General features: G+C 35.9%; 1 protein-coding gene across 1 annotated transcript in view; it reads right to left on the bottom strand.

The window, feature by feature from the left end:
- Positions 1–870: 870 nt before the first annotated feature.
- The window catches only part of LOC149831650 (ATP sulfurylase 1, chloroplastic-like), a 57,555-nt gene continuing 36,095 nt past the window's right edge, over positions 871–22,330 (bottom strand). The window contains exons 2-5 of the mRNA XM_090014044.1: positions 2,487–2,892; positions 2,146–2,406; positions 1,984–2,070; positions 871–1,326 (exon numbers count right to left, since the gene is read on the bottom strand). Coding sequence (XP_089870170.1) covers positions 1,186–1,326; positions 1,984–2,070; positions 2,146–2,406; positions 2,487–2,892 — 895 coding nt within the window. The 3' untranslated portion in view covers positions 871–1,185. The remainder of the gene's footprint in view (positions 1,327–1,983; positions 2,071–2,145; positions 2,407–2,486; positions 2,893–22,330) is intronic.

The raw sequence follows: 22,330 nt of genomic DNA on the forward strand, positions 1-22,330 counted from the left end.
TCATGTTGACCAAATTTAACCCCATGGATGTGTTCAGCATGGTGTAAATAGTAAGAATTGATCAATTTGAGAGATGAAAATTCATTGTAGGCTGTTGAATTTTTAACTCCTGGAAAATCTGATCCACACATAGGAAAAACATGATTCAAGAACCAGTTTCTACTATGCCAAACATGTAAATCACATCTGGAGGGTCAGATGTGAAAAAAAAAGGTTTTGTGTTTCACTGGTGGCCCTGGAATCCAGGAGTGTAGCAACAGGTCCCCCTTTAAAAGCCTATTTTCTTTCCAACTTTTTTTTTTGAAAGGCAAGCTGGGGTTAGGCGGACCCCTACCAGAACAACAACCGCCCCATGTGGCAGAGGGATTTAATCCTGGGCCTTCAGCTTGCACAGGACCCGGCTTACCACATGAGATACCACCTCGGTGGTTTTCTTTCCAAAACTTAATAAAACTATGAGACCATCTTTCACATTTTTACCTTCTATCAAAACAATTGGGGTGCAGACCCTCCGAGAATTCTCACATGGGTTATCCAAACACACATGTTCATCTTAGGTTCAAAAGCTACACATTATTAGACTTGCTTATCTTCTCCACCGTTATATGTACAATGTTATTCAGATACAACTGAAATTCCAACTGAAACACAAGTTCCAAACCCATGGGTGGCATCCCTTCCCGCAAGGTCGAAGCTGGGTGTACTCCCCGGTGGGTCAATGGGCGGGGGCACTCGTGTTTTACAAACCGGAGGCCAGACAATGTGTGGTTGGTGATGGGGGGTTTTCCCCTTGGATTATCCTAAAAAAAAAAAAAAGAAACACCAACTGAAAATCCAAAAGCAAACATGGCATACCATAACAGATTGGTAGATAGCCAAACACAACTGCACACTATTTTATTTATACAAGGGTCAAATCCTTCAGTAAGCAGAGAATTGGAACCAGAAATTTCAGTCAAGATTCAGCGTTCAATCCCAAATGTTATCACCCATCAAGGTTTAACGGGCAGCAAACTATTTACAAACACAAGCATCACAACAGCAAGCAGGTTTATCTATATGGTTGCTCAAGACACTAACTTGAGCTTCATAGACAGACTGCATAAAGCTTGGCATTACCATTATACAAGAAAATTCCACAGTAGGTGTTCCCAATCTGGAAGGGTTCCAACAGTAATGACAATACTAAGCAGGGACAGGTTCCCGTTTTCTCTCACTACTCTCTTTAGGAACAAGAGTATCATAGTACTCAACCAACACCTTCCATCCACCAGGGCACATGAATCCATCTGGAGGATTTTGTCGATTCTTTGCAAGAGTACGCATCTGTAACATGTAAAAGCGATTTTTCAGCTAACAGAATACAAGTTAAAATTTATCAAGAATGAGAGAACACATTTAAAGCCTAGAACATTTTTCTAAATAAAGTACTTCTAACTTGATCCCAATTCATTGTAATTTTAACTATTATATAAAGTTTCAAGGTAATGCAAAATAACACGAGTTTGAAAATAAAGCTAATAATTATCAGTGGGGCTACATAGTGTGGAGATACGCATCAACTGAAATATCTTAGGCTGAAATCCTCACTAGTCATGAAGGAAGGGGTCCTTGGCCTCATCCAAGAATAATGACAAAAGCCAGGAAAAGAGAAGGATCAACTTTTATCATTTCTTGATATTTGTTTCTCCACTTCAAATTTTCTTCTAGACATCAACAAGCTTTGGAGAGGCAAACTATCACTAACTGGTTATAAAAGTATTCACAAAACTATCATGAAAAAATCTCAGTTCATCGAAGAATCCCTCGTCATTAGCAATTTAAATAATCCAAAAAATCCTAAATCACCTCAAAAATTCAGTTTCTAAAGTTGAATTCGCCACAATGGTTTTGACCAAGTGATATAAGTGCAGGTACATGCAATCTTTGTATGCAGCTACCTGCACTCACCTTAGTATATGAGAATTTAACCAACAAACTTACCTTAGTTCCTGAGATGAACAGAAAATCATGGGGTCTTGATGGATCAAAGAAAGCCATTTTGTTCTGTGTCTTGTCATATGCAGCTACCTGCACTCAAATTTGACTCCATTATCAACATGAGGATGGAGAGACATTTTACAGGTATAAGAGTCTAATACATACCCTAAATGGCAGTATGTTGAGTCTTTCAAGTCCAGGTGCCATGCTTAATACAATTTTTCCATGATCAGCATCATAGAGATCTCTCTTTTCAATAGGATGACCCATGCCAGCTGGGTCTCTTCCCACAATGTAAAAGTTGGCACCCGCATTTATGCGAGCCTTGGCATGCCACTGCACCTCAGTTGGACCAGCATAATGCATGGGGGAAGGGAAAATCGCCACGACTGTTGTCTCTGGATCTAGAGCACCATCCTCAAGAACCTGTAGAAAAATAATGCAACTGGTTTTTTGAATTTCTAGACGCAAACTGGAATTTGGTTTTTGAATTTCAATAGGATGACCTTCTCATGTTGCTTCATCCTCCAAGTAAGAGGAACATCATCTGCTTTAGTGTAGCCCCCCAGAGGATGAAGAAGCAAAACTGGATTTTTGTAGCCCATCTCTAGAAGGCGTCTTCGAGTGTCAGTCATAAGTAAGGCATGACCATTGTGAACAGGATTCCTGAGTTGGAAGGCGAACACTGCATCTGCATTTCGTCTTGTGAATTCATCACGCAGCTGTGCTGCGGACAGCCTATATTGATCTAGACCATCATTGTACTTTATTGGCTCTATCACTTCCAGGTCTCCACCTATGAGCCAGTCCCCAGCATTGATTATTGCCTCCTCCACATAAGGAAGTCCATGGGCTGTGGTTCCCCATGTCCTAGCAATTCGTTCTTCTTTGTTGTGTTTGAAGATCTCAATGCTGAATAGATTAAGAGAAAATAAAACCTTGTCACTGAAAATGAATAGACGGGCCAAAGACTTGTTTCAATAGGAAGCCTTCGCCACTAACAGCCCACTAGGTGACTAGATATTATTCAGATAGAAACTCGCCTTTTCTAACAAAGCAAAAACAAGAATAACTTTCTCGTTCTATCCCTGACGATAAAAGAAATCAGAAAGGTTTCAACACATTGAACTAAAAGGTAACCCAAAGCATTTGAAAACAAATATATTATCTTGGAAGATCTCGTAAATCATAAGAGAAACTTGTAGAACCAAGAATCTAAAATTTGAAACTTGATATTGTAGGAAGTAGGAAACCATTCTTCAAGGTAGCAAAAACCAAAACACACAATGTCCACCAGAAGCAGACCTCAGGCGTGGTTGCAAGTCCTATTGTGGATCCAAACATATAGACAAAAGATAAGCAGTGCATTTGTGTAAATCCAAAAGTTTTAGATTGACTTCTCATTTCAAAAAGAGTACGCAACATCTTTGAAGCTATAATTTTTTGTCTCGCCATAAAAAGAAAAGCCATTGTTATTTCTTTCTTCTGCTGCTAATTAACATAGTGCATCAATCAATTATCTTGTGTTACAAAAAATAAAATAAAGACTTCAAAATTGATGTATGGTATCACAACACTACAAGCTACTGTGAATGTCATATAAACAACACGCTTTGCTCCATCTGCAATAATGCTTGATTTGTTTATTTCTGGAAAGAAATTTCTACTTCATGTGTTGTAAAAGCAAAATTGACATAAAACCAAGAGCAAAAACTGGCTCTTAATAGCAAGGCAAGGGCAGGTTAAAAGTTCAGCCTTGAAAAACCTGATTTTTTATCTTTTTTCGTTAATCTGAAAGCAATGGTCATGTACTAAATTGTCTCAGTTTCTTCATCCAATTGTTCAACATTGAGAATCAAAAAAGGAAAAAATCCATCAATAAATTGACACAAGGCAAGATTGCAAGGCCTACTTTTTCTCCAAATATATTGAATGGAATTACTTTAGTCCACATAATCCACATGAATCAGCACAAGCCCTCCAAAAAAATCCCTATCGAACCAATGACCATTAAGAAGATAAGTACAAGCCAGTTGAGCCGTGCCAAACAACAAAACCAATTTAACAATTGAGACATGGAGCACACACACACACACACACACACACACACACACACACACACACACATATATATATATATATATATATATATATATATATATATATATATATATATATATAGAGAGAGAGAGAGAGAGAGAGAGAGAGAGTGTGTGTAAATCCTAGACAATCTTATCTCCTAAACCATCCTAAACAACTTAAAGGGAAAATGCATAGGTGTTGCTTTATTTGAACTTACATATGTATTTCATATGATTTACTTAGTAGAAACAATGCAATTTTCATGTTTAGAACTTGATGGTGAAAACCCAAAATTTTTAGGTTAAAACAATTTGATCTACATGTTTTTTTAGTAAATAAACATTGATAAACAGATCCACAGGTTTAGATTAAGCAAAAAATACCTGTAACTATGTGCTTTTGAGTGTTTAAGACATATAGAAGCTATATGTACTCTGTCTCTTTATATATATATATATATATATATATATATATATATATATATATATATATATGATGGGTAAGGACCCCTTGTTGGAACTCATAGTGGGAGGTTGTTTTAAGTCATTTGACCAAATCTAACCTCATGGATGTGTTCAACATGATCAAAATAGTAGGAATTGACTCTTGGATCATATTTTTGGACATAAAAACTAAGATTTTATCATGGTTGAAGATTTGGTAAAATGTAGGCCGTTTAGAAGGGAGTATTGGGAAAAGTTTCAAAATACAGCACACATTCTTTATAAGGTTTTGGTGCATTTATTGATTCCCACCAAAAGTGCTTTGAAAAGTGTTTAGTCTAGAGGTGTCAATGGGTCGGGTTTACCTGGACCCGACCTGTACCAAACCCTATAGGTTTGGGTATGGTGATAAATAAGAAGACCTGATTAAGACCCAGGTCCAGACTCGAAGGTCGGATTAATACATGGATCCGGGTATAGTTTGTGAAATTTTATACCAGACCCGCGCCCGACCGGAGTTCCAATTAAGACCCGCAATTTTTCAATGTAAAAATGATAAAAAATATTATTTTACCGGGTTTGGTTCATGTAGTTCTTATCGGGTCCAAGTATGGTCACTCTTATGCTGGGTCTGATTAGACTTGGGTCCGGACCCGAAAACATACCCAAAAATTGGGGGGCAGGTCTGGTTCCACCTGGGTCCGAACCAAATCCGACCCGTTGACACCCCTAGTTTAGTCCTATATCTAAGAGGGAGAGAATTTTTTGGTGGTTTAAATAAAGTCTTTGCTCATCCTATACTTTGGAAACCCTTGTGTCTTAAGGTGACTTGCGGACATTGTGTTTCACACAGAAAGGGACAGTGTTAGTGAACACGCGTGCGCGAGTGTGGACAAGGGCACTTGAGGCACAATGTGGCTCTTTGATGACGTACTTTGCACTTCCCATGCTCACAACGACGTGAAGCTCATGTGAGGCGCCAAGGTCCGTTTTGACCTCACCTTGACCTTTGGATCGAGTCGTATTTGACTTTTTGTTTCAAAATTGGTTTGTGTTAAGTTATATGTATAACTTTATATATAGTTATATATATTCAAGATATATGTGACTATAATGAATAATATAATTTGGGTTGCCCACCAGGGGCATTTTGGTCATTTTGTACAAGTTAGAAAATAGGTTTTTATTTATTCTTCTTTTTAATTTTTGCATTTTTTATTTCTTTATGTAAAGGCATTTTTGCATTTGCCTCCACATAGTCGTTGGGAGTACTCCCAACGGTCATAAATATGACCATTGGGAGCCTTCTTTTTAATTTCTACATTTTTTATTTCTTTATGTAAAGGCATTGTTGTATTTGCCTCCACATAGTCGTTGGGAGTACTCCCAACGGTCATAAATATGACCATTGGGAGCCTCCCAACGTCTATTTTGGAGGCTCCCTCTTGTCTATAAATAAGGGCTTAAGGCCCTTGTATTCTAAGCTTCTTTGAAGCTCCTTGATGAATAAATTCATTATTTTTTAAGTGTTGTCTCTCTTTTGATATTGTATGCACTATTTGCTTGTGTAAGCCTTAGTGCTTTTTGGATTGTCCCATAGTGGACTTGTACATGTGCACTTTGTAATTGTGTTCTTTATAAGCCTTTGGAGGTTTTTGTGCTTTGGACCATTTGTGGGTGTGATTTGTGCTCTTGAGTGAGGTGTGTGAAGACTCCTTGTTTCATTACATGGTATTAGAGCGAGGGTGTTCTTCAACCTTCAAAGTGTGATCATAACGTGATCGTGGTATTCGTGTGATCGTGGTGCCCAAGAGGATGTGTTGTCTACATCTTTCTCTCTCTTATAATTTTTCAAGTTAAATGAAGCTACATGATTTGTGATTCAGTATGTATTGTAAAATCCTTATATATACGACTATTTTTCAGTTCTCTACATTTAAAAAGGGTATTTATATATTTTTGAAAAAATTTGTTTGAAATATTATGGTTATTTAATAATCATGTAAAATGTGTTTTGTTTAAAAATTAAATTGAAACTAGAGTTTGTGTTTTGACATTAACTCATAAGTAGTATATTGTTGAGCTCTTTATGATAAATCCTTCATTTTTATTTTTCAACAAAAATATATATTTTCTATGCTCTCGTGTATATCCATTAGTAAATTTGTGTACGTGTTCATTTAAAGTACATATGTTTATTTGAAAATTTTTAAACACTTTTATGATTATTGGTAATTTCATGCATATGTCAAGGCATGTTCTTTGAAATCTTGGTAATTTCATGCATATTGCATTTGGTGGTAAATGATTTGTCGATGCTTGAAGGTATTCAATCCCTTCTTGCATTATTTCATCATCAATAGAATATTATTGTGTTAACCACCTTGGGTGGATTTGGTGTGTGAGCCCATTTTGTGGCTTGCGGTAATTTGGTGGAACTCTTTGGGTGTCCACTTTGTTGATTGGTGAACATCTTTAGAGACTTTCATTTTGTTGCATATTAATTCAAAGTTTATTTTGGGTATATTAGTGTCTTTATGATTATTTGTGCATATTCCTATAATATATTAAAAATTAAGTTCTAAAGTAAGTATGTGATTTCTTAAAAACTCTAATTACTATGATTATATGTTTTCTATACCTCTTCCTTTCTTATTGAACAAATGAAACTTTTATTTTGAGCCTTTTATGGGCTTTATTGGTGTGTCCCTAATGAACACTAATTTTCTTGATTAACGGTTCTTGTCATTTATAAAATATTAAATATTATAGTGGATTTTATGTGGCCTTAAAGTTATTAGATTATTGGATATGCATGAATTTTAATCTCTTTGCGAGTATCCATGATTGATTGTGCTTGGATATGCTCTTGGTATTGTGTATGGTTCATTGAGAGTCATTGTAAGTTTTAACCCCTTTTATGTTGTATACCATTGTTGTCTCATAATAGACTAGATTGAGCTCTCGCTATATATAGCTTGTTTATATTGGCCATACTCATTCTTCATTGTTATTGAGGTAACTTTGATCGTCTTTACTTACAAGGTTTATAAAAAATTACAAATTAATATCTTGTGTGCATATGATTGCACAAATCGTTATAAGTTTTTTACCTAACATTATTGGACTTGAATTGAAACTTGCTTTTTCAAATCAGATATTTGATATGAACTCAATTGTTTGGAAATTGAATTATATGAGTACAAATGGCCTTTTGTGGCATTTGGGTTGTCCATAATAGAATTTTATATGATGCATCATTCTCTTGGCCTTATTATTTGTTCAAAGATGTTTGTTGGGGTTATGAGATTTCGTATGGGTGTATGTGTGGTTCAGCTTTCACAGGAAAGTAGAGAGAGAGAGGAGAAGATGCACAATCGGCTGGGGCGGCACACACAGGCTCGACCTCCAAACCCTAAGCTTTATAAAAAAGAAACAGATATACAATGAGCCTTTTAATATCAGAGGTATTACAAGAATGCCATTAATGAAACTGTATTGTGCATGTGTTTCATTTAACATGTGTATGGATCTGGATCCAGATCCATACACAAACTATATTTTAACACCCTCCCTCAAGTTGTACGTGATTTTGGAGCATGTACAAGTTGCTCTTCAATAGCCAAAATTGACGTCCTGTTAACCCCTTGGTAAACAGGTCTGCCACTTGATCTTCTGTTCGAACATGACGTAGTTCTATCTCCTTCATCTCGACTTTCTGCCGTATAAAATGTTGATCAATCTCAATGTGCTTCGTTCTGCTATGCTGGATAGGATTACATGCAATGTTTATTGCGCTTTGATTGTCACATAGAAGAAATGATCGAATAATTGTCTCCCCAAGATCACTCAATAAGTGTTTAATCCATGTAGTTTCTGTCGTACCTGTAGCCATCGATCTGTATTCAGTCTCTGTACTCGATCGTGCCACTGCCTTTTGTTTTTTGCTGCTCCAAAACACTAAATTGTGTCCAATATATACACAATATCCAGAGACAGATCGTCTCTCATCTGGATCCCCTGCCTAATCTGCATCTGTATAAGTCATGAGTTCATGTCCTCTATGCAGATTATCGATCTTGCGATAAACAAGTCTGTCTCCTATAGTTCCTTTTAAATAGTGTAGAATGTGCTTCACAGCTTCCATATGACCCTCCGTTAGAGCATGCATAAACTGGGATACCTGATTGATAGCATAAACTATATCAGGTCTGGTAAAGGTCAAGTACTGTAACATCCCCACGAGACTTATATACGATGTAGGGTTGACACAAAGATGACCATCTTCAGAGCTCAGGCTTTGATGTATTACACTAGAGGTGCTGACTGGTTTGCAATTCGTCATCCCGGCTCTTTCCAGAAGGTCAATAGTGTATTTTTGTTGCATGAGTGTCAATGTGTCTTGTTGTCTGTCAACTTCCACACCAAGAAAGTACCTCAACTCCCCTAAATCTTTCATCTTGAAAGTTTTCATTAAAAACTGTTTCACGTCTTGCACATGATTATCTGAGCTCCCAGTGATCACAATGTCATCAACATATATAAGTATAACAATGTCTGCCTTTTGGTAAATAAAGAGTAAGTGATCCAGAGAGCATCTTCTAAAACCATAACTTTGAATTTGCATAGAGAAACTTACAAACCAAGAACGGGACGCCTGTTTCAACCCATACAGAGATTTCCTTAGTTTGCACACCCAGGCAGTAGGATCCTTCTCGGCATAACCAGGAGGTTGCTCCATATACACTTCTTCCTTTAAAGTTCCATGCAAAAATGCATTTTTAACATCCATCTGGCTAAGGCTCCATCCTCGATCGATTGCTAGGGATATGATGACACGAATAGTACCCATTTTGACTACCGGACTAAAAGTTTCATCGTAGTCTTCACCATATTGTTGTGTGAATCCTCGAGCAACAAGTCGCGCCTTATATCTGTCAATACTTCCTTCAGGCTTATACTTTGTTTTATAAACCCATTTTGAGCCAACTACATTCTTTCCTTCTGGCCGAGGAACTATTTCCCAAGTCTGGCATTCATGAAAAGCTTTCATTTCTTCATTCATAGCTTCAGTCCAATGACAGGATTGAAGAGCTTGATTAAAACAAGTGGGTTCATCCTGTTTTGTGAGCTGAGACATAAACAACTGGAAATCAAGGGAAAAGGTCTCATAACTCACCCATCGTTGAATAGGATGCTTAATGTGTGACGGCCTTTGAGCCGGATCATTAGTGATGCTTTCCACATTCCTCGGCTCTGTATTTTTGTCCAGTCTAGTGTATATCTGTCCAAAGAAGCATTCTACTAGGGGTGGCTCAACTGAAGATAATTCAGCATGCATCTGTGAGTCATTCAACTCCCTACTCAAGCAGAAGGAAGGACAATTTGTCTGACATGTTTCTCCTGTATTAGCAAAAAGATCTGCGCTCATTCATGGATCATATACCTCTAATTCTTGAGATGGCAACGCTGCAGAGTCATTGACCTGAAAATTTCGTTCGTCAAAAACAACATTTCTGGAGGTCCTAATACGTTTTGTAGTAGGGTCATAGCATCGATAACCTTTGTATTCATCCGCATACCCAACAAATCTGCACTTGACAGCCTTGTCCTGAAACTTATTTCGCAGAGATGAATCAATATGTACATAACATACACAACCAAAAACACGCAGCTCATAGTAAGAGGGATGTTGCCCAAATAAAATATAATAGGGAGATTTCCAATCCAAAAGTGCCATAGGAAGACGATTTATGATATGAATAGATGTGTGAAAAACTTCTGTCCAGAGACTAACGGGCGCATTGCTATCATGTAACATGCTTATCGCGCTCTCGACAATATGCCTGTGTTTCCTCTCCGCAACCATATTTTGTTGAGGAGTACGAGGGCAAGAAACCTGTCGACTTATTCCTTTATCCCGAAGAAAGGCAATAAACTCGTTCGATGAATACTCTCCTCCACCATCACATTGTAAATGCACAATATCACAAGCAAACTTTGTTTTGACCATCGAATGGAATTCCCGAAATATTTGAAAAAATCCATGCTTGTGTTTTAAGAAATATATCCAAGTATAACGAGAATAAGAATCAATAAAGACAACATAGTAACGACTGCCAGAAAGAGAAGGAATAGGTGCGGGTCCCCAAACATCGGAACAAATAATCTCAAATGGCTTTGAAGCTCTTTTATTTATAATATGAAAAAGGAAGAACATGGCTTTTGCAGAGTTCACATGAAGAACATTTATTATTATTATCAAAAAATAAACATAAACTAGACTCCGGAAGGAGACCATCAGATACAAGATTTTCAACAAAACCCCGACTATAATGTCCCAAACGACTATGCCAAATATCTGGCTTATTATAATGAAATGAATTAAAAACTTCCAATGAAGGAAAAAACAAAGACTCTGAAGGCGAAGACACTGAAGAATGCTTGAACGACTTCAACTGGAGGACTGAGGCTGAAGGCGAAGACACTGAAGGAATCTCCTTGAAGACGAACATGTTTCCTTGTTGCTCCCCCTTAGCGAACGTCTCCTTCGTTCGTAGATCCTTAACATAAACAGAAGAGGGAGTAAAATCGACGAAAGAATTCATATCGTCAACAAGTTTAGCTACAGAAACAATGTTCTTTTTAATATTAGGAGCAAGAAGAACATTGGACAAGTGAAGTGAGGACTTTGACATAGGGATATGTGCACTGCCAGTATGACTAATGGAGTGATAAGTTTCATCTCCCGTAACTATACTACCTTTTTCAAAATAAGGCAATAAGTGAGATAACTTACCCGCATTATCCGTAACATGTGTGGCGGCACCTGAATCAACATACCATTAGCCTTGTTCATTTTGCTTGATCGTCATCTGTGACAATGTTGATAACAAAAGTTGTTGCACATCTGTGGATGGCACTTTCGTGTCCACAGTAATAGCTGATTTATTCTTAATTTTGTTTATTTTTCCTCTATTCTGTAGATTGAACCAACAATCAGCTTTCACATGTCCTCTTTTGTTACATAAGAAACAAGTGGGCACTCTCCTCTGATTCCCTGTATTAAAAGCCCCTGAAATATTAGGTGTAGGCAAGATACCACGTCCTCCCTGCCCAAAACGTCAGTGGCCTCTGCCTCCTTGATGCCCTCCATTCCCTCGTCCAAAACCTATAGAAGTGTCCATGGCCAAAACTGAATGAGGACGAGCTGATTCATTTCCTTCTGCCCTTTGTTTTATAATCATCTTATGTTGGAGAAGTTTCGCTTGAAGGTCGTCAAAGGTGGGCAAGTAAGGAAGGCATGATAAAGCTGTGGTAAATATGTCAAAATCAGGACCCAATCCATTGAGAAGTTGTTGAACCTTATCTTTATCTGCAATAGCACTTCCAATAACCGCCAATTGGTCAGTAATACTCTTCAAGCGGCCTATGTATTCTATGACTGTCATGGAGCCTTTCTTCAAACTTTGAAATTCATTTTTTAAGTACATAACTCGGGCTTCTGATATCTGAGAGTATGTCTGAGACAACTTACTCCACAGATCCGCCGCAGTGCAATCATCTGAAAGAGTAACCAACACTTCTTGAGAGAGTGTTGACGTAATATAAGCAACTAAAGACTGATCCCGCTTCCTCCAAGCTGTATACTCTGGATTCTTAATAGAAATGGTAATTGTGTCACCCTTCTCATCCTTGGTTTCCTGCAAAATAAGCCGTGGTGGTATAGGAACTAAAACATCCAGATGTTCATCGAGATCCTGACTCCGTATAAAAGGAAGGATTTGCCTCTTCCAGGTCAAAAAATTAGAATGAGTAAGTTTTTCTGTAACAAGCTGACTCAAGAAATTTGCAGAGGGACCGGATGACGAGGAGTAATCCATATTAATGGGACAATGAATAAGCAAACAAAACGAATGGAAAGAAACAAACAGGTTTGAGATCACTTAATCAATCAGGAGAACTTCAACAAGGCATGTACCTGTGCTACCAATATCTTGAAATAATTCTTTTTTTTCCTTTTTTTTTTGCAGATTCAGAATCGAGATTGTAAACTGTTATAATCTGCCTATAAGCATTGCACAGGGAACACTAAAATAGCAATAAAGGAAAGGAAAAATTTCTGGAATCAAAGAGATTGTTTGCAATAAAAAAGGAGACTACAATAAAAAATGAATAAAAACGATGACTATAATAAAAAATGAATCAAACAGGCTGCAATCAGAGAGAACACTTAGAAATGATGACTGCAATGTGGTTGTAGTCGTTGATGTCGAGAAAAGAGTGACAGACGTTAAGAGTGGATGAACGAGAATCAATAAACGATGACTGACAATTGTTGATGGTTGCAGTCATTGATGTGGCTGACAGTCGTTGATGAACGAGAATAAAAATAAATAAATAAATGAGTAGCAGACGAACCTGTTTAGTTCTGGGACCGAGACGAAGATGGGATTGGTATCACGTTAAGAAGATAGACATATGATGAACGAGAACTAGCAGAAAAGAACGAGTTGCATAGAAGGGTTCGGAGAGGAGAATAAAAAAGGGGGAAAGATGAACCAAAACATGTTTCTTCAGATCTCGCTGAACACGCCTCTGATAGGATTTCACAACCCCAAGCTCTGATACCATATGAGATTTCGTATGGGTGTATGTGTGGTTCAACTTTCACAGGAAAGTAGAGAGAGAGGAGGAGATGCACAATCGGTTGGGGCGGCACACACAGGCTCGATCTCCAAACCCTAAGCTTTATAAAAAAGAAACATATATACAATGAGCCTTTTAATATCAGAGGTATTACAAGAATGCCATTAATGAAACTGTATTGTGCATGTGTTTCATTTAACATGTGTATGGATCTGGATCCAAATCCATATGCAAACTATATTTTAACAGGGGTGAGTTGTGTGCACCTCGTTTTATTTCAGTTTAGATTGTCAACTTGTGGTTTGGCTCTAATTGGCACTTGATTGATCTCTAGTTTTGTGAAGGTATTGCATCACTCGTTTGTTAATTGACAATTGTTATTATTATAGATACTTATAATTATGTTTATCTGTGATGGTTATCTATTTTTGAAACTATAGTGTTTCAAAAGATTGTTAAAATTGATATTCTATTGGTGACATTAGTTTGTTTTCATTACAAAGTCCCTTACCTCGTGTGTCCTCTCTTTTTTTATGCCTTTTATTTAAGTGTCATTTTATGTAGACACGAGACGTTGTTTATCAGTATGGTGAGGTATGTACACCCGTTGAAGCTAATGTTGTTTATAACAGATTTTGGATTATCTGTGTGGTAAGTTATGTGCACCCGTTGAAACCGATGTTGTTTACAGTTTTATAATCATTTGTAAGGTGAGTTATGTGCACCTCTTGTGGATTGTAATTGTTTTATATTGTTAGGGAGCCCTATAATGCTTGTGTATGGTCATAGAGATGATTATTGCTGATATTTATGATTGATCTCTTAATTTGTATTGTCAGGGAGCCCTGTATTGCTTTGCATGGTCACAGAGATGATTGTTGCTGACATTTATAATTGTGCACTTGTTCTAGTAGTTGAGGTTTGGAGGTCTAGTAAGGTGATTTGCTTGTGGTGGTCAAACTAGTGTTTTGATTTGTAAAATTCATTTATTATAATGTATGAGATTTTTCATAATTTTTTCAAACTCATTTGTTCTTTTATAAGAAATGGTTGTTGAAATATTTTCATGTGTTTTGCATTATATATGTTTTAGTTGCACGAGTATTCCATAATTGGTTGTCTTGCATAATTTGCATAAGTTTATGCATTTCCTTAGTAAAAACTCTTATGTATATGTCCATAGTGGCTATTGTGTGCATCTAATTGCTCTTGAGATTATTCCCATTGTGTATTACTTGTTGGTAAACTGGTGCTTATGCACTCCTATTGTATTTGCGTGGATTCTCATTGGGATCCCTTTTTGTATTTTTGTTTGTTTTTAAGCATGTGGTCTTGAAAGTTTGTTTATTATTATCTCTCAAAATTGGTCCATAAGCGACTTCCTTAGTTGCATGGCTGATATTGCTTCTAAAGATGTAATTGATCATTGTGCATTTGACTTCTCTTAATTAAGTAACGAAAATCATTTCTTGAATCTTCTGCAGTGTAAAAATATTTTGGAATTTAAACTCTTTTGTGGGTTATTTCTTCATGGTGTTAATGATTGTTTGAAAAATTCATATTTCAGGTCTATTATGTATTAATGTGATAAATATATGTGAGTATCGAATAATGCATGTTTTCATGAATGTTTAAAATAATTAAGTGAGTTATGAACTTATTTTTGCAATATTTTGTGCATGCATTTCTCTTTTTGATAATATGCAATTATCTTCTCTTATGAATTAAGAACTATTATTTTTTTATTTGAAGTGAATCATTCATTCATGGTATTAATGTTACTCGACAAATCTTATTTCATGTCTTTCATGCATTAAAGTGTTTTTTCTTGATAAAAATGTGTTGATTAACCTGAAGTTAACTTTCTTCTATTTGTTGGTTGTTTCTTGAGTTTTTCACATCTTATGCATGAATGTGAAGTTTTCCTAGTAGGTTTTACTTTCTCATTTTGAGGTATTGGGGTATTATGCATATTTTCATAAATGTTTAAAGTGATTAATGATTTATGAGCATGTCTTCTTCCATAATATTTGTTAAAATGTAAAATTATACATATATATAATAATATTATATATATATATATATATATATTTTCATTTCTTTCTTTTATGTAATTTTTTTCCTTTATTTTTTGTCTTTATGTCATCTAGTTCAGTTTGAACTAGAATAACTGTTGCTAGTCAAGTCCTGTTCGGACTTGACTAGCAATAGAGTTGTTGGACTGACGCAGTCCAACAGCTCTTAATAGAGCTGTTGGACTGTGTCCAACAGCTTTATTGAGTCCTCTTTCAGTTATGTATATAAAGGGGTGCAACCCCTCTTGTATTTTAATTTCAATGCTTCTTAAGCAATTGGTTTTTCATATCAATAAAGAATACATTTTTATTTTTATTTTTATTTTGTTTCCTGTTATACCTTTTTTAAGGGTTATGCTTTAGTGTCATTCTTGACACTTGCCCTTGTGAATCTAAGCTCGTGTTTTGAAGATCCCCATTTCATTTCATGGTATCAAAGCAGCGGAAGTACTAAATCTTGAGGAAAAGTTGCATCAGTTTTCGTGTCCATTTGCAAAAGTGTTCACCACTTGAAGAGAAGTGTTTTATCACTTCATTGGAGAAGATTTCACATCTTGTTGTATCGTTTTTTCTTCTTTCTTTTTCATTTTCCTTCTTGTTTCTCTTCTATCCCTATTATTTCTCTCCTTGTAATCGATGAATGACAATGATAAAGTCACCATCATGCCTATGAAACTAAGCGATACAAACTATGTAACATGGGCTTCAATCATGAAGCACCATATATGGGGAAAAGGCATATGGGGGATTGTGGATGGTTCCGATTCGGAACCTAAGCTATCTCTTACTAAAAAGGAGGGAGATAAAGAGGGACCTCTATCGAAAGAAGAGAAAATCAAGGTTATTGCCTCATACAAAAAGAAATGGAAAGAATTGAGACTATCTCATGCGAAGATAATGTCATGGCTTATCAATAGCGTTAAAATTAAAAAATGCTCAAGTCTTGCCAAATTTGATCATGCTGATAAGGCATGGGAATACCTTAAGAATATGTATTCCCTTAAAGATATTGCACATGTGTGCAACCTCCAAGAAAAAGTTTGAATGATAATACAAGGAGACAAAACTATTCGTGAATATTACAATGGGTTGTCCAAACTTTGGGAAGAACTTTCCCTTTTAGAACCAAAGTGGCATTATGTCGAAGACATCGAGCTTCATCAGAAACAACTTGATGCTGAACATTTTTACCAGTTTATCACTGGATTAAGGGCGAAATTTGAAACCACTAAATCAGCCCTACTTCACCGGAAAAAAATTCCTTCTATTGTTGAAACTATTGAAGAGTTAACAATGGAAGAAAATCGTCTCCGGAAAGGTTCTTCAAAATTGAAGATGATTCCGTTTTAGCCGTGTCTAGACCAGGGAATCATGTTCGATCATATAGGCCTCCTTACTTTAACCGACAAAATGGTGACTATGATAAGAAGAAAGTTATTTGTCATCACTGTCATGAACTGGGACACTATAGGACACAATGTCCCAAACTTAAGGAGCTGAGAGAAAAAAGAGTTGCAATTGTTGGATCGGAGCCTAAAGATCAGGATGCACCAGTTTCCCTGACCCAACTAATGGAGATTCTTCAGCCTCTCATCAAAGGTGCATCTTCCTCATCTGAAGCTTCAACCGGCGCAGCAGCCTCATCTTTTTCTGATCCAGGTAAAATTTTTTGGCACTCTAGTGCATTTTTTCATATGACCCCAAATAATCAAAGTCTATCCAAATGTGTTAAAAATAAAACAAGTGTATCAAAGGTCTTTACTGCTGATGGGACTTCTCTTGAAATAGAAGGAATAGGAAATTTTGAAAAAATTTATAAAACAAAGAAATTTTCTATTCCAAAAATTAGATATGTTCCCAAATTAAATTTAAATCTTTTATCTGTATCTCAAATTTCTGATTATGGGTGTAATATTTCCTTTTCTTCTCATGGTTGTTGGGTACAGGATCGTCAGTCAGGCAAGCTAATTGGGGAAGGCCATAAAGAAGGAGGACTCTATTACATGGATTTTTTTGGAAATGTCGAAGAAAGCTTTTTGTTATAATATTCAAAAAAATAGAGTTGGAACTGTGGCATAAGAGACTTGGTCACCCACATATAGCCAAAATCCAACATTTTCCAAATCTAGGAAAATTTTGTAACTCTGAATCATTTGATTATAAAGATTGTATTCTCGGCAAAAAATAAAAAGATTACCATTTCAGAACAGAACCTTTTTCTCTCCAAGACCACTTGAATTAATACACTCGGATGTTTGGGGTCCTGCACCAGTAATTTCTAAAGAAGGATTTGTTTACTATGTTATTTTTGTCGATGATTTCTCCCGACATACGTAGATTTACTTTCTCAAACATAAGTCTAAAGTATTTTCATACTTTCAAACTTTTCATAATATGGTTAAAAACAAGTTTCAAAATGATATTACTATTTTTCGCACAGATTCAGGAGGAGAGTTTTTATCCACAGATTTTCAAAATTATCTTAAATTGCATGGCATCACACATCAAAGATCTTGTCCTTATACACTTCAACAAAATGGACTGGCAAAATGAAAACATCGCCATATTGTAGAAACCACTAGAACTTTATTAATACCAAATCAAGTCCAGAAAGACTTTTGGGTAGAAGTTGCCTTAACTGCCACCTATCTCATTAATAGGATGACATCTTCTTCGTTACAAAATATCACTCTCATTGAAAAACTTATGAACATTTCTCTAGACTACTCTAGACTAAGAATATTTGGGTGCAAATGCTTCATATTTACTGACAAAAATGATAATCTTTCCCCTCGTGCGATTCCCTGTGCCTTTTTAGGATATGCTAAAAAACATAAAGGTTATAGATGTTTTGACTTAAAAAATAATAGACTATATGTGTCTAGAAATGTTTTCTTTCTTGAAAAGGAGAGCTTCTTTGATTTTAGAAAATTAAAAGACGTAAGTGAGTACTCCTTTTTGCTAGATCTAACATCAACATCTGATGAATATGACCTTGACTGTAACTTTGATGATGATCAAAGAATTATTGATCTTAATGTTGAAAATGAAGTTCATAGAGATACTAGTATTCAATATTCCAGGCGACAAGAGTCTAATCCTCCATGTGCACTTGGAAAATATTCTAACATTCCAACTAGACAATCATCCCGAGTCTCGAGGCCTCCAAGAAAGTTTGTATCATACGAGTCTTTCTCACCCACATATAGGGCAGTTATTGCATTAATTCACTCATATGAAGAACCATCCACATATTTTCAAGCAAAAAATGATATCAAATGGATAGAAGCCATGAAAGCTGAATTAGATGCACTTGAAAAGGCTTCTACATGGAATATTCAAGATCTTCATCCAGGGAAGAAAACTATAGGATGTCGATGGGTTTATAAAATTAAAACCAAGAGTGATGGTACTCTTGAAAGATATAAAGTCCGTTTAGTAGTCAAAAGTTATGCCCAAGAATATGGGATTGATTATGAAGAAACCTTTGCTCCGGTGGCTCGTATGACAACTGTCTGAACTTTAATTGCCTTAGCTTCTATCAAAAAATGGTTTATTTTTCAAATAGATGTCAAAATTGTTTTTTTTTAAATGGAAAGCTAGTTGAAGAAGTATACATGAAACCCCCTCCTGGTCTACGTATTCCTAAGGGTAAAGTCCTTCGCTTAGAAAAAGCTCTTTATGAACTTAAACAAGCACCAAAAGCTTGGTATGATAGGTTTAGTCGTGTTATGATTGATATTGGTTTTCAATTCTGTTTAACTGACACTGCTTTGTTTATTAAGAATTCTGATGCAAGGATCATTGTGCTTCTTCTCTATGTGGATGATATGATCATCACCAGAAGCGATAAACAAGGAATTGAAACAATCAAAACACTTCTTAAATCTCATTTTGAAATGACTGATTTGGGTTTGTTGAAATATTTTTTAGGCATTAAAGTTGTTTATTCTCCTAGAGGATATTTATTATCTCAGACTAAATTTGCTTTTGATATTGTTTTCAGGTCTGATATTACTGATGATAAGAAAGTTGACACTTCAGAAGTTGTTAATGTTAAAATGAAGATTGATGATGGAGAACTTCTTGCAGACCCTACTCTTTACAGACATCTTGTTGGGGCACTTTCCTATCTATCCATTACCAGACAAGATATAGCACATGTTATTCACACAGCAAGTCAATTTCAACATGCTCCTACTTTTGTTCATATGGGAGCAGTCATGCGTATTATCAGATACATCAAGTCCTCTCTTTCACGAGGACTTTTCTTATCTTCCTCCTCTTCTCTTGATTTAATTGCATATATTGATGTTGATTGGGGAGGTGATCCCAATAACAGATACTCAACCACTGGCTTTTGTGTCTTTTTAGGGGAATCATTGATCTCGTGGAGGTGTAAAAAGCAACAGAATGTATCTCTCATCCACTAAAGCTGAATACAGAGTCATGGCAACCACGACCATGAAAGTAGTTTGGCTCCGACGACTGCTTGCTGACATGGGAGTTGAAGCAACAAAGGCTTCACAAATGTGTTGTGACAACAAAAGTGCGATCTACATTGCCAGTAATATAACATTTCACGAACGCACCAAACACATCGAAATGGATTGTCACTACGTCAGAGAGGAATATCTACACGGGATAATTGATATGCCATATGTCACTTCAGAATATCAGTTAGCAGATTTCTTTACAAAGCCTCTCGTTGCTTCCCGATTTCACTTTCTCTTAGACAAACTTTCGCTCATTGTACCGTAAGTTTGAGGGGGAGTGTTAAAATGTAAAACTGTACATATATATATATATAATAATATTATATTATTATATATATATAAATATATTTTTCATTTCTTTCTTTTCTGTAATTTTTTTCCTTTATTTTTATTTTTTGTCATTATGTCATCTAGTTCAGTTTGAACTAGAATGATTGTTGCTAGTCAAGTCCTGTCCAGACTTGACTAGCAATAGAGTTGTTGGACTGACACAGTCCAACAACTCTTAATAGAGTTGTTGGAATGACACAGCCCAACAACTCTATTGAGTCCTCTTTCAGTTGTGTATATAAAGGGGTGCAGCCCCTCTTGTATTTTAATTCCAATGCTTCTTAAGCAATTGGTTTTTCATATCAATAAAGAATACATTTTTATTTTTATTTTGTTTCCAGTTATACCCTTTTTAAGGGTTATGCTTTAGTGTCATTCTTGACACTTGCCCTTGTGTATCTAAGCTCGTGTTTCGAAGATCCCCATTTCATTTCAATATCAATACATTTTATGACTCTTTGTTTTTGTGATACATATGTTCTTTTGTATAGTTGGGATATCTAGCTTGCTCAAGAGCCGATTAGAGCAAATGATTGATAGAAATATTAAAGACTTTGTACACCCTTCAATAGAAGGAACTAATGAAGAAACATGATGAAGACTATGAAGACTTTTAAATACATGGGTTCTTGTGTATTTGCAAACTTCCGGTTACATCACTATAAGTTTGAGGAGGGGTGTTAAGCTATATGTATATATAATTATATATATTCAAGATATATGTGACTATAATGAATAATGTAATTTGGGTTGCCCATCAGGGTCATTTTGGTCATTTTATACAAGTTAGAAAATAGGTTTTTATTTATTATTCTTCTTTTTAATTTTTGCATTTTTTTATTTCTTTATGTAAAGGCATTGTTGTATTTGCCTCTACATAGTCGTTGGGAGTACTCCCAATGGTCATAAATGACTGTTGGGAGCCTCCCAACGTCTATTTTGGAGGCTCCCTCTTGGCCTCCTCTTGTCTATAAATAAAAGCTTAAGGCTCATTATATTCTAAGCTTCTTTGAAGCTCCTTGATGAATAAATTCATTATTTTTTAAGTGTTAGTCTCTCTTTTGATATTGTATGCACTCTTGTGCTTGTGTAAGCCTTAGTGCTTGTTTGATTGTCCCGTACAGGACTTGTGCATGTGCACTTTGTGATTGCGTTCTTCATAAACCCTTAACAATTTTTGTGCTTTGGACTATTTATGGGTGTGATTTGTGCTTCTTGAGTGAGGTGTGTGAAGACTCCTTGTTTACAGTTTGGCAATTTGAAAGAATTTAAAAGGAATTTATATGGTGTATATGGGGTATGGACATTTTTGAGGTCCGTGACCTTAGGTCAAAGGTGGGTGACCGTTCAAGATTATTTTTGTCCAATTTTCAAATTATTGAATTTATAGCCTTTAATATCATTTATCACCAAAATCGTGTTGGCCTTCCTAAAGTCTATAAAACTCTTTATTTTGGTCTTTGGTTCATCAGATTTTTCTGATTCACAAGCTTTCTCTCCTTCTATTCTTTTGCTCTCATTTGGCTTGCAAAGTTCAATGTGAGAGAGAAGTCACCTAATCTTAAGAGACAGTGACGCTCTTGAGGTCCAAGCCTAGTAGTATCCTGTGAACTCAGTCGCTTATAAATCTTGTTCGTATCTTCGAAAATCCTGAAGTAGGCGATTGAAGTTCTAAAGATAGCAATCTTAAGAACGTGCCTCTAGGCAAGGGAGCTCAATTTTCCTAAATCCCTGGTTTCGGCCACCATTTGTTCCAACAGGGAAGATGGTCCACCCAATTGTCCATCCTTACAAAATGTATCTTCATATGAAAAATTATTTGAAAGAACACTCAATTTCAAGAATTTGCATGTTTTTGGTTATAAGTGTTTTGTACTCTTACATAAAAGAGATAAATTGTCTTTAAAAGCCATTGAATGTGTATTCATGGGTTACGGAGAAAACCAAAAAGGTTATAGATGTTTTGACTCTAAAAATAACAAATTATATGTTTCTAAGGATGAAACCATTTTGGAAAATGAAAATGGACTTGAGAAAACTATGAAGAAAGAGGAAGTAGATTTTACTTTTCTATTTGAACTCTTACTACAAGAAGAGTTGACTTCTCATGATGATTCTTTGAATGATAATGGTGATAATACTTTGAATGATATTGATGATGGTAATAATAATGGGCATTTAAATGATGAGAATGCCGAATCACCAATAAAAAATAATGATATTGTTGATAGACCCATACAAATATATACCCGACGTGAGCAAAGAAATCCTCTAA

The sequence above is a fragment of the Nuphar pumila genome, chromosome 7 (assembly GCF_984573655.1).
Source record: "Nuphar pumila chromosome 7, dmNupPumi1.hap1.1, whole genome shotgun sequence".
NCBI classification, from domain to species: domain Eukaryota; kingdom Viridiplantae; phylum Streptophyta; class Magnoliopsida; order Nymphaeales; family Nymphaeaceae; genus Nuphar; species Nuphar pumila.